Raw genomic sequence first — 13,581 nt, forward strand, 5'->3', positions numbered from 1 at the left:
TGAGAAAGGAGAATGAGTAGAAGTGGTGATAGAGGGAGATTCTAGTACATAGGACAATATTTTTGTCTGAGATAAGACATTGTGCAAAGGCTAAAAGGTATTAAAGATCATGATAATTTTATGAGAAAAATAATATACTCAATGACAGAGAGCAGAGACGTTTACAAGAGAGTGATGGAGAATTAATCTGAAAAGACAGAAGAGAGAACCTGACCTAAAAGTGCCGTAGATGATATGTTGGTGTGTGAACTTTCCAACGCCAGGGTATAGGGAGTTGCAGAATAATTTTAAACACATGGATAATAAGAGCAGATGAATTATTTAGAAATATCACTATTTCTCAAGATCAGATAACTACAGTTTTGGATTCCAGTTCCAGCATTTATTAGCTGCGAAATTATGAGTAGATTATTATTCAGCCACTCTGTCAGTTTCCTCATTTGCAAAATGGGGATGATGGAAGAAGGATTGTGATGATTAAATGAGAAACATATGTGAGAGTGACCATAGAGCGCTTGTCATACAGCAGGTTTTTAGTAAATGTTAATTTCCTTCTACTGCCATATATTTTGTGGCTGCCATCTGGTTAACTAAAAAAAAATTTTTTAAGGGATTTATTTTTTCTTTTTGCTCTACTGATGGTTGGGGGACTTTAATTTTTTCCTTTTTTTTTCCAGACAGTCTTATTCTGTACCCTCAGGCTGGAGGGCAGTGGCTTGATCGCAGCACACTGCAACCTCCACCTCCTGGGTACAAGTGATTCTCCTGCCTCAGCCTCCCAAGTAGCTGGGGTTACAAGCGCCCACCACGATGCCTGGCTAATTTTTTGGTAGAGATGGGGTTTCACCATGTTGGCCAGGCTGATCTTGAACTCCTGAGCTTAGTTGATCCACCCTCCTTGGCCTCACAAAGTGATGGGATTACAGGCGTGAGCCACGGTGCCCAGCTAGGGTTTTTAAAAATATTATTCACCTCAAGTAAAATAAATCTCCCTAAGAACTATGTTTGTGAGGTCACTTAAATGTTTCAACTTATTTACATCCAGAACCAAGAGTACACTGCCCAAATTAAATTCAGCAAGCCTGTACTTTTTGGGTAAAGGCAAGAACTAAGCACTAGGGGATATTAAAAATAAAAATGCATGGACTTTGACATCAATAAGATAAAAAAAGCATCTGAACACATGATACAATCAACAGTAGAAGTGAGGGAATGTGTTCTCTTTCCGGGTCCACAAGGGGGCGTAGTTTTAAGTGCAAGAACTTCCCAGTGCCATGACCCCCTCCCATCTCTCTCCATCCGCGAGATTTAACTATTTATGTTTGAATTTCACGGGCACGGGAAGAAACGAATATTCAATCACCCCAGCCAAAGTTTAAAGGCACTCCTTTCGTCTCCCAGGATAAATTCCCCTGCTCCTTCACCCACACCCGATTTCCAGCTCTCTGGAATCCCTTCCCACAGAGTGGGAGCTCTGTTTCCCCTCCTGGATTTCCCCTCTGGAGTCCCCTTCCACACTCTTCTTGGAAGTTTTTCTGTCTTCTCCTCCTTTTTTTCCCTCTTTTCTCTACCTAAATAAAATCACCTTTCTGCAACACTTCTTGGGTCCGGTATTTACTTTGCAAGGTTACCACGCACCTTTATGAGCTTACCGCGCCCTCATGGAGACCAAGAACCTACAACATTCTCTAGGGGGAGCTGTGCCTCACCAGCACCCCAAAAACCCGGTTACAGAACTATTTAAGTTAAACGTGGAAGTGCCCACGTGCTCCCTGTGAGATATTAAGATCTATTTTCTTTTCCCAAAATGACTTTGTTTTCTGATAAACGGCAAAAAGGAACATTATTGGTATAGAAGTATGACATTCTTCCAGGGTGTCTTCTCATATCTGAGCCTCTGATATGGTGTTTACCATGGAATGCGTTCTTTTCTGAGGAAGTGTAATAGGAACACTATAGTTGTATATAAATAACTTAAAAATTGGCCTATCTAAAAACTGATAATACTAGCTGATTTTCTTGTATCTGTCATATAGAAACGATAATGCCCAAAGCGTAAGTAGTGCATTTAGAACAGTTTTTAGGCACATCGTCTGAGCATAGTCTTTAACTCCCTCTTATATTTTATTTTCATTTTAGTTCTTTTACAAAGCTTCCTCATCTGGCAGGAACAGAAGAAAATTTCTTGCTTGCCAAGAAAATCCAAACCCAGTGGAAGAAATTTGGACTAGATTCAGCCAAGTTGGTTCATTACGATGTCCTGCTATCTTACCCCAATGAGACAAATGCCAACTATATATCGATTGTGAATGAACATGGCATTGAGGTAATGTGAAATTGTTGGTACTTTTTGTATTTTACAGTCCAACTGCTTTGTGTGGATTGTAATGTAGGGTGAAGTAAAAGTAGAAATTTGTTAATAGTGAATTATTCTGTGTCCACTATGTGTTTAGACATGGTGTTAAGTCCTGAGGCCAGAATGAAGACTAGGACATGGTTCCTTTGTCTAAGTAAGGTGAGGCAGACAATGGAATATTTCAGACTTCAAATTTGTCTGATAAGTGCTATGAAGGGTATGATCAGAGTTCATTATTTACCCAGAAAAGGGTCACTCAGCCCAGCCTGGGAGTTAAAGAAGGTTTCCTGAAGTCTTGACATGTGAGTCATGGAAGGGCATAAGGAGTTAACCACATGACAAAATAAGCTAAGAGAATTCTCAACAAAAGACAAACTTTTGGCAAAGGCTTGGAGGCATGTACTAGCTTAGTATTATTGGGAGAATGTAATGATTTTCTGTATTTCAAAAGTGTAAAATACAAAGTGGGCCATGATATGAGATAAACCAGTAGTTAGGTTCTGGGAACAGATCACAGAAGGGCTTGTCTGCTGTCCTAAGGAGCTTAAACTTCAGCTTCAGTTCGTGGGAGCCAATGACCAGTCTTGAGCAGGGGAAGGATGTTGCTGGAGGGTCATTTCTGATAGACGGGGCCATCTGTAGATTACACCTAGACTAGGCAAGGGGTTAAATTTGTAGTCTTAAGACAATTGTCCAGGTAAAAGATAATAAAGTTTTAAGTTAGGAAGTTAGTAAGAATGAGGACGAGGGATGGATTTCAGAAATAGTAAAGAAATGTATTAGCAGGACTTGATTAGTGATTGACTTGGGGAAGGAGGGGAAGATAGAGTTCAGGATGACTCCTAGACGGTCTGATGTGGGTGACTAATGACTGAAGCTATTAATAGAGGTAGGAAATGCAGACCAAAAGCAGGCTCAGGGGTGGGAGATGATAAATATGAATTTTGACATGTTGAGTTTGGACATCCAAGATGAAATAACCATCAAACATTTAAATGAATCTGGAAAGGTAAACATCATAAGCTAAGGTAAACATATTAGCTAAGGTAAACATCATAAGCATAATAGCTATGGGTAAAATTTTGATAGTCAAGTCTCACAGGGAGGGAGTATAGAGGCAGGCGATGGGCTGGGGATAAAACTTTGGTTAATATTATTTAAATAAAGATGAAAGAAAAGGAGCCCACAAAGGAAACTGAAAAGACATAGTCAAAGAAAGAGGATCGGCCCTGCTGTTACACTTTATAAGGATATTTTTGGTTATCTGGGATTGCATGCATTTGTAAAAGTTTCTATTATTAGGAAAACAGTGATAATGATAAGGCTCTTCCTCAGTGTTGTCAGTGTAATTTATCTATTTAATTATAGAACCTAGTTCCAGGATGCTTAATGTGAAGCATATACTTGCAGGCCAAATGAATTATACCTTAATAATAATCTGGGATTTTTCTCTCCCACATGACATGTTCTAATTCTTACTAGATTTTCAAAACATCATACCTTGAACCACCACCAGATGGATATGAGAATGTTACAAATATTGTGCCACCATATAATGCTTTCTCAGCCCAGGGCATGCCAGAGGTAAAATAAAATACACTTTAATTCAAGTTTGTAAATGGTTCTTTTGCTATCTAAAAGCTGTATAGAGCACTAAAACCAATTGTTTGATATTCTGTACTATCCACACCTCATCCCCAAATTTAAAAAATAGTAATAAAATAAAATAGAAAAAAACGCCAGACAGAGAAAAAAGAAAGAAAACAAATACATTAAAAACAGACCCTGCTGAAGCAGATACGACTCTTTGAAATAACAAAGAAACTGATGAAAACACCTTTAATTTAGTGAGGGCAGTAGGTGTTTTTACAAGCTTCTTTCCATTGTTCATAATGTCAATTTTTTATGGATTCATAGACATAATCTTATAGATCATATCAAAGAATTTCTTAAATTAATACAATAGTTGGAAATTAAATATAGTTAGGATCTTTAAAATGACATTTGTTTACTCCATTTCCTGTGGCTTAGTATACACTGAGTTCTTCAAAACAGAACACACTGTTTAAATATGTCTGGCTGGGTGTGGTGGTTCACGCCTGCAATCCCAGCACGTTGGGAGGCTGAGGTGGGTGGATCATTGGAGGTCAGGAGTTCAAGACCAGACTGGCAAACATGGTGAAACCCTGTCTCTACTCTTAAAAAATACAAAAATTACCTGGGTGTAGTTATGCATGTCTGTAATCACAGCTACTCTGGTGGCTGAGGCAGAATCACTTGAACTAAGGAGGTGAAGTAGGTTGCAGTGAGCAGAGATAGCGCACTGCACTCCAGCCTGAGAGAGAGTGTGAAATTCCGTCCCCCAAATAATAAATAAATGTTAAACATTGTCATTTTTTAAATTTTTTCAGCATTTTATAAGATTCTCTAATGACTTCTGCATAATTACCATGAGTCTGTTTATTATTCCCCAAATAAAGAAAGGAGACACTTTTGATGATGTAATATTGTGAAGCAAACTTATTTTTTTCTTTAATTTTAGCAGTATTGTATATATTTTCTTTTCCCTATAGGGAGATCTTGTATATGTGAACTATGCTCGCACTGAAGACTTCTTCAAACTAGAAAGAGAGATGAGCATCAACTGTACTGGGAAGATTGTTATTGCCAGATACGGAAAAATCTTCAGAGGAAATAAAGTACAGTATTATTTTTCTAGAGAGAATAAGAGGATATATATAGATATAATATATATATAATATATATTTTATATATATATTATATATATATATGTTCTGTAAGTATAAATGACCAACTTGCTTCTCAGTTACCAAAATAGCTTTCAAATATTAATTTTCTTTTTTTTCCTATTTGCCATGGGTACACAGAAACTCATGTTTTTATGTTTTCTCACATACCTGGAAAAGAAAATTATTTTTTAATCATTTTTATTACAAAAGTAATGTTTGCTTTTGGAAATTTAATTGAAGAAAATTTGTATACAGTAAAAAATGAAAAGCTCCCCTGCATTACCCACTTCATTGTCCAAATATAATTAATCTTAATAGCTTTTTCAAACCTAATTCTGTGAAATATAAATACCTCTGTCCCTATATGCCCATTTTACATGTATTTATTTATCTACTTTTACAAAGAGGGCATTATACACTGTCTATTACGTGGCTTTATTTTTTTCATTCAGCCATGACTCATATTCTTCATGTCCCCATATTGAGAGTTATGTAATACACCGGCTAAGAGTATAGAACCCCTAGATCCGTATCACTTGGGTTCTGGTCTAGTCTGCCTTCTATTTATTCTAGATCTTTTACTGTGAGCATGTGACTTTACTTCTCTGTTGCAAAGCTTCCTCATGTATAAAATGCAAATGCCAATGATAGCACCAATCTCATAGAGTCTTTATCGAATGACTGTTTGAAAGCACTTAGGATAGTGGCTGGTACTTAGTAACTTCTACATAACTGCTTATTAATTACCTCACTATTTTAAATGATGGCATCATATTTCACAGAATTGATAAACTAACCATTCTACTACTGATAATGTTTGTCTTATCTTGAATTTGTTACTATTACAAATAATTTCATTGTGAACATCCTTGTTCATATATTCTTCAAAAATTTGTGTGAAGATTATTGTAGTATAGATTTCCAGAAGTTAGATTGCTAAATAATAGCTTATATTCTTTCAAAATTTTGATAGACATCAATTTTCCATCAAAAAAGTTATGACAGATTATACTCTTAGTGACAAAACAGAGTGCTTTCTAAATATTGGAATACATTTTTATGAATCAAGACCATTATTCATCTTCTGATACAACACTTTTGGAGAAGCAGAATTTATTATCTCACAGGGTTCATTTTCCTATTCTTGACCAGTTTAGATAGTTAGATGTTTACAAAAACCCTGGGCCATTTTTCACAAAAATACGACTGCTCTGCATAGAATTTTACATCAGTGTAGTTCCACAAATATTTGTAGAGTGCTTACTCTATGATGTGCAAGCTTTTAGAGGGCAGTGTTTAAAGGTAAGAAGACATGGTTCATGTTTTCAAAAACATCCTCAGTCTAATAGGGAGATAGACATTTAAAAGATATTTTAATGCATTATGAGCCATCCTATAATATAGACAATATAGAACTACAAAGAAGGGACATTAATTCTACAGTTGTGGGGAATAACATAAATGTTTCACAGAAAAAAATCATAACTTGTTTAGAATACCATAAACTAATGGAAGTCTGTGAGATTTAACAGGTGGTAAATTGTGTTCAAAGCCAAGAGAACTGAATGTGCAATGGTATAATAAAAGGCAGTGTCTAAATATCCTTCCATTATTAAATTAATGTCTTTCTTATATGAATAAGCCAATTGTTTGCCATATCTGCATTATGAATTGCACATTGCCCTCGCAGGTTAAAAATGCCATGTTAGCAGGAGCCATAGGAATCATCTTGTACTCAGATCCAGCTGACTATTTTGCTCCTGATGTACAGCCGTATCCCAAAGGATGGAATCTTCCTGGAACTGCAGCCCAGAGAGGAAATGTGTTAAATTTGAATGGTGCTGGTGACCCACTCACTCCAGGCTATCCAGCAAAAGGTAAAGGATGAGCCTATCAGTCCTCCAATTTTTGAAAAATACCCCTTGCCCTTTTAGAAGGAGTAAAAGCAAGCATGTTCAGAATAATATTAAACTAAAATGGGGTACACTTACGTCATTTTGGATTACTGTTGCTAGGAATTTTAAAACATTTGCTCTTGTATTATTTTAGTTTTAAATTTTCATGAGATGTGGGCATGGGGAGGGAACAGTCAGTTCATATTCTCCTTCTTCCTTTATTAGAGTTCAGAACTGCTGATCCTCATACCTAAAGTAATGCTTCCTTAACAAACGATAATTTAGGTATGCTGAATAACCCAGGGGTTGTATCCTTCTTTGTATCATACATTTCTATTTTTTTAAAAAATGAGTTTTTGTGTTATTTAAAACATAAAATTTGAAGACTTACATATGTGAAATATCTCTACAATCAAAATAATGAGCACAACCATTATCCCCAAAAAAGCTTCTTCTTATCTCTTTATATTTTCACCCTCCCAACTCTTCCTGCCCTCTTCATGCCAATTGCTAGGCAACCACTGATACTGCTTTCTGCTGTCAGCGGGATTATTTTGAGATCTGTCCATGTTGGCATATGTGTCAGTAGTTGTTTTGTGGTTGTTGTTGTTGTTTGCTGAGTAGTATTCCTTTGAATGGCTATACCACAGTTTATTCCTTTACTTGTAGATAGACATTTGGATTGTTTTCAGTGTGGGAGCTATTACACATAAAGGTGTAATGAACAGTTGTACAAGACTTTGCATGTACATATTCTTTTATTTCTCTTGGGCAAATATTTGGAAGTGGACTGCCTGAATAATATGGTAGTTAGATATTTAACTTTTGCAGAAATTATAAAATTGTTTTCTGAAGTTGTTTCATTTTGTATTTCAACAGCAATGTATGAGTGTTCTATTTGCTATGTCCTCACTAACATTTAGTATGTCAGTTTTTTTAATTCTACATTCTAACAGATGTGTAAGTCTTCCAGGTTACAACTCTTCTATTTTTCAAAAAGTTGTGTCTAATTTTGGTCCTTTCCATATGAGTTTTGTAATTAATTTACAATTTCCACCAAAAAGCCTCTTGAAAGTTTGACTGAGATCGAATGAAATCTGTAGGTAAATCCGGGGAGGCTTGATATCTTAACAATATTGAATTTTCTGATCCATAAATAAAATATAACTCTACATTTAATTTCTTTCAGGAAAGTTTTATAGTTTCACTGTATGAATCATGCACACGTTTTGTCAGATTTATTCACAAACATTTCACAGTTTTATGCTATTGTAAAGTTTCAATTCCCATTTTTCATTACTAGGAAACAGAAGCACTATTCTATTTCTAAAAGAAATACATTGGTCTTGTATCCTGCAAACTTGTAAAATTCATCGATTCTGCTAGGTTTTTGTAGCTTCTATCAGCACTGTTATATAAATGATTATGTCATCTGCAGATGAAGATAATTTTATTTCTTGGTTTTCAATCTGGATGCATTTCCTTCTTTCCTTCCTCCGTCCCTCCCTGCCTCCCTCCTCTCTCTCTCTTCTTTTTTTTCTCTCTTCTCTTTTCTTTCTCTTTCTTTCTTTCTTTCATTTTCTCTCTCTCTCGTTCTTTTTTTTCTTTTCTCTTTCTTTCTGTCTTTCTTTTGGCTGATTGTACTGGCTAGAACCCCAGGACATGTTTTCTTCTTTCTTTCTTTTCACATACAATTGATAGAGGTACTCCAGTGCAATGTTAAATAGGAGTTGTTACAGCAGACATCTTTGCTTTATTCATTTCAACTGGGAAAGTATCCAGTCTTTCTCTGTTAAATATTATGCTAGCTCTAGTTTTTTAACAGATTCCTTTTGTCACACTGAGGAAGTTTACTTCTATCCTGATATGCTGAGGGTTTTCATTAGGAATGTTTATTGGATTTTGCCAAATGCTTTTTCTATGTACGTGGAGATGATCATATGTTATTATTTACTTTTGTTAAAGTATATGATTGTATTTAATGTTAATCCAACCCTCTCATCCTAAAACCTATTTGTTAACAATGTGTTATCCTTTTATATTTTGTTGAATTTTTGGTATGTTTTTCTTAAGTGTGTTTCTTTCTATGGTCATAAGGATATTAACTAGTAGATTTAGTTTCTTGCAATATCTTTGTGTCATTTGGTATCACAGAAATGCTGGCCTCTTAGAATGAGTTGGTTACTATTTTATCTTCACTTTTCCGCAAGAGTTTATAAAGACTGGGTTCAATGTTATCTATAAATATTTGGTAGAATTCCTCAGGAGTCTCTCTGGGCCTGAAGTTTTTCATGTAGAACTGTTTTTCACTACAAATTGAATTTCTTATATATATATGGCTATGCAGGTTATCTGTTTATTCTCAAGTGAACCTTGGTAGTTTGCATTTTTCAAGGATTTTTGTTCATTTCATCTAAGTTGTTAATTTATGAGCATAGAGTGGTTTATAATATTTTCTTACTATTCTTCTGTCTGCAGGTACTAGAGTGATATTCTCTCCTTCATTCTTGATGGATTCATTCTTCATTTCTTAGCAATTTAATCTTTTCTCCTTTTGTCCTGATCTGTCTTGTTGGAAGTTTGTTAGTTTCATTGATCTCAAATAACTAGCTTTGGGTTTCATTGATTATCATTATTATTATTTTTGTTTCCTGTTTCTTTTTTTAAATTTAATAGACATGGGTCTTGCTATGCCACCCAGGCTGGTCTCAAACTCCTGGACTCAAGCAATCCTCCTGCCTTGGCCTCCCAAAGTGCTGGGATTACACACATGAGCCACCAGGAACCCAGCCAATTTCTATTTCTTAGATTTCTGCTGTGATATTTATCACGTCCTTTCTCCTGCTTATTTTGGCCTTTATTTGTTCTTTTTTCTAGTTTCCGAAAGTGGAATCTGATGTCATTTGTTGGAAGCATAACTTTTTTCCTAGGATGGATTATTTAGTGCTATACCTCTCCCTATAAGCACTACTTCAGCTCCATACTACAGATTTTAATTTATTGTGGTTTTATTTTATTTTGGAGACAAGGATTCCACTTTGTCACCCAGGCTGGAGTGCAGTGGTCTAACCATAGCTCACTGTAACCATAAACTCCCAGGCTCAAGTGATTCTCCTGCCCCAGCTTCCCAAGTAGCTGGAACTATAGACATGTGCTACCATGCTTAGCTAATTTTTTAATGTTTATTTTTAGAGATAGATCTTGCTGTGTTGCCTAGGCTTAGTGTTTTTATTTTTATTTGGTTCCAAATACTTTCTATTTCACTTTTCACTTCTACTTTGACCCATTGTTTATTTATAAATGTGTTATTTAATTTAAAAATATTTTAGGATGTTCTAGGTATCATTCTAATATTGATTTCTAATTTTATTCCATTTAGGTCAGAAAACATACTTTGTATGATTTTTTTGTTTACTGATACGTGTTTTATGGCCAAGAATATGGTCTATCTAATATATTCTATATGCACTTGAAAAGAATGTGTGTTCTGTTTTTGGTTGGAGTATTCTGTAAATGTCAACTAGGTCAAGTTAGTAGTGTTATTAAAGTCTTATATACTTACTGATTTACTGTGTAATTATATTGCTAAAATTTTTGTTTCAGCATCAGTTATCTTGTGAAGCTACTTAAATAATAAAAATCTCATGATAGAACTATTGTTTTATACATTTTATTATTTTTGAAGTGTTTCATTTACATAAAATAAGATGAATAAAAAATAAGGTGTTTCAAGCATGAAGGTAAATTTGGTCCCTTTAACACTGTCTAAAAGCCACAATTCCAATGAGGTTTTAAGGCTGGCAATATTTTTCAATCTTCCTTGAATAATAATATATTACATTACTATTTGAATACGATGTTTCTCATTTATTCCCAAGAGTGCATATGTTCCCTTGTTTTTTTTTTTTTTTTCCATTTATTTATGGTTTCAGAATCTGGGTCACACTTTCTAAGCATCTGGTTAATAAAGTTTCTCTAAGAAGGATTCAGGAGATCCTTGAGGAACTAAAATATTCTTGTAAACGTCAAGAGAATTATGTGAAATGTCAAAACAATTTTGAGAAACGATCATCTCTACCTTAAAATGTAAATGATTTATTAAATAGAATGTATTAAGTAAAACAATTGTTTGACTTTGGGGGGAACTTTTAATTTTGGCATAATTGGAAATGAATAGCAAAGCAATAGTAATGCAAAATATTCCTGTATATCTTTTGCTTAGATTTTTAAATTGTTTTCATTCATGCGTTTGATGTTTTAGAATACACTTTCAGACTTGATGTTGAAGAAGGAGTGGGAATCCCCAAAATACCTGTACATCCCATTGGATATAATGATGCAGAAATATTATTACGGTATAGTTTTCTTGTTGGATATGAGATTAAGATATTTTGCACTAGGTGTCTGTTTTCTCATCACAAACTTATATGGCATTCTTATGTTAAACATAAAGTTTTATAACTAAATAAGTCCTGAAGTAGGAATAACAGAGTAAAGTGTATTTTTATTTTAGAAAAGTAGTCAGCTTAGTGACTAAGAAATAAAACTAAAATACTGCTCTGTTTGCTACAAATGAAATTCTCAAATACCAAACTATGTCCAAAGATAATTCTGATTGGAGATTTCTCAAGCAATTGAATTTTCATAGGTATTAATTGGATATTTATGCTCGACGTGCAGTATAAGAATATGACAGTGTCCCCCACTTACCAGAGGTATGACCTTGGACCAGTTACTTAAACTTTCTCTGACTCAGTTTCTTTATTTGTAAGATGAGGCTAGTAACTATTTCTCCTTGATAGAATTATTATGAGATCATATGTATAAAATACGTAGCACCATATTTAGAATATAGCAAACAATTATTGTATTCTGAATTATAACTGATATTTCTTTACATATCTCCCAACTCTCATTTTTTAAATGCCTGTATGAGTATTACAACTTAATAATTGTGTGAGTGCCTACTGTGTAATCAGCAGCTTCTTTACAAATTAATTTCTTCTCATTAATGCAGCCATTAATTTCCTATATTTAAGATTTCTTGGATTCAGTAAGTTCCCACATAATTAACGTCAAACATAAGGAGATGGGCTTGCCATTTGCCATCACTATTTTATTTTTTCTTTGTTCTTATCACTATCATATTATATATTGTACTTACTGATTTCAATATGACTCTCTCACTAGAATATGAGCGCCACAAGGGGAGAGATTTTTGACAGTACCTGGCACTTAGTAAATGACAAATAATTCTTATATATATGAATAAAATATTGTCATCAAACTTTATAATTTGTCCTTAGAAACTGTGATACTCAGCCTTTTTCTGCCATTTTCATTTTATTTTGACAGCCACTTGGGAGGAATCGCTCCACCAGTTGAGAGCTGGAAGGGAGCCCTTAATGTGAGTTACAGTATCGGACCTGGCTTTACAGGGAGTCATTCTTCCAGGTAATTTTGCATTACTTTAATAGCCTGTAAAAGTTTTATATTTTTAATGAAAACATGTCAAGATAACTATTCTACTAGGTACATTTTGCTTATCTCTTTTTCTCATTTTCACTACTCAACACCTGATCATTTTACATTACTTAAGAAGTACTTACTAAATGAAAAATTGAATTCTTTCACTAGTAATATCACAATATTAGTTTCATAGAGTCTCAAAAATTACTACATTTGAGTTACAGGTTTAACATTTCAAACTAAGTTTTTCAAAATTCTCTCTTCACCTAGTTTTTAAAATAGTGTTTCAAATAACTTTCAAAATGCTATACATGTGAAAAACTAGGAGAAGCTAAGGGAGAGATAAAGATGAAGAGAGAAGGGAGCCAACATTTGTTGATCACTTACCGTGTGGGTTCAGTGAATTAAAATGGGTAAATCACATAGGTACTGTAAGGCTCAATGGAATTATTATTACAATTATTATTCTTATTAATACAGGGTAACACTCTTCTAGAAGAGATGTGATCACAAATTATGTGTTATCGAACTTATTCTTACAGAAAGAGTAAAAGTTTACCACTGGGTCAAGGCAGACAGGAAATGCCAGCTAGAGAAATCAGCTTGTACAGGGTTGTTGAATAGCATGACATGATCAGAACTTTAAGAAGTTTGATTTGCCTGAAATGTAATAGGAGAGGGAAATGTAGCACTGATGAATCATATGGCTGCTTTTATTAAACCAAAATTATTAAACCAGTCTTGTTTGCTAACAGTTTACCCTAACTATGTGAATTTGGATTCTCAGAATATTTTTGTAGTTTCTGTAGGATTTCTCTTATTCCAGAAAGTTTAAAGTATTAGAAGTCCAATTTCCTTGTTTTATAATAAGTTTAGAAATGTTTGATTTATATGTGTTTATTTAAAATTCAATCGAACAGTATTCTTTTAATTTAAGAGACTATATTATCTAATTTGCATATATCCTCCAGACAAAGGAAAACATAACTTAGTCAATGAAAAGTAAAGGCTTTTTGATTTACAAACAGAAACATACAGACAGAGAAAACATGTAACTTCAGTTCTACAAGTTTAGTCACAAAGAGTAAACTCAAAATTATAAACATTCCTA

The 13,581-nt window shown here is 34.2% G+C and overlaps 1 protein-coding gene across 2 annotated transcripts in view; it reads left to right on the forward strand.

Annotated features, from left to right (window-relative positions):
• NAALAD2 (N-acetylated alpha-linked acidic dipeptidase 2) overlaps nucleotides 1-13,581 on the forward strand; it is a 56,558-nt gene that overhangs the window by 15,271 nt on the left and 27,706 nt on the right. For both annotated transcript variants that reach the window (XM_021665638.2, XM_064365389.1), the window contains exons 3-8: nucleotides 2,140-2,326; nucleotides 3,839-3,940; nucleotides 4,930-5,055; nucleotides 6,797-6,983; nucleotides 11,263-11,356; nucleotides 12,357-12,455. In XM_021665638.2, the coding sequence (XP_021521313.2) occupies nucleotides 2,140-2,326; nucleotides 3,839-3,940; nucleotides 4,930-5,055; nucleotides 6,797-6,983; nucleotides 11,263-11,356; nucleotides 12,357-12,455 (795 nt within the window). The remainder of the gene's footprint in view (nucleotides 1-2,139; nucleotides 2,327-3,838; nucleotides 3,941-4,929; nucleotides 5,056-6,796; nucleotides 6,984-11,262; nucleotides 11,357-12,356; nucleotides 12,456-13,581) is intronic.

This window comes from Aotus nancymaae, unplaced genomic scaffold (genome assembly GCF_030222135.1).
Source record: "Aotus nancymaae isolate 86718 unplaced genomic scaffold, 86718_ANA_hifiasm-v0.15.2.pri h1tg000059l, whole genome shotgun sequence".
In the NCBI taxonomy this organism is placed as follows: Eukaryota; Metazoa; Chordata; class Mammalia; order Primates; family Aotidae; genus Aotus; species Aotus nancymaae.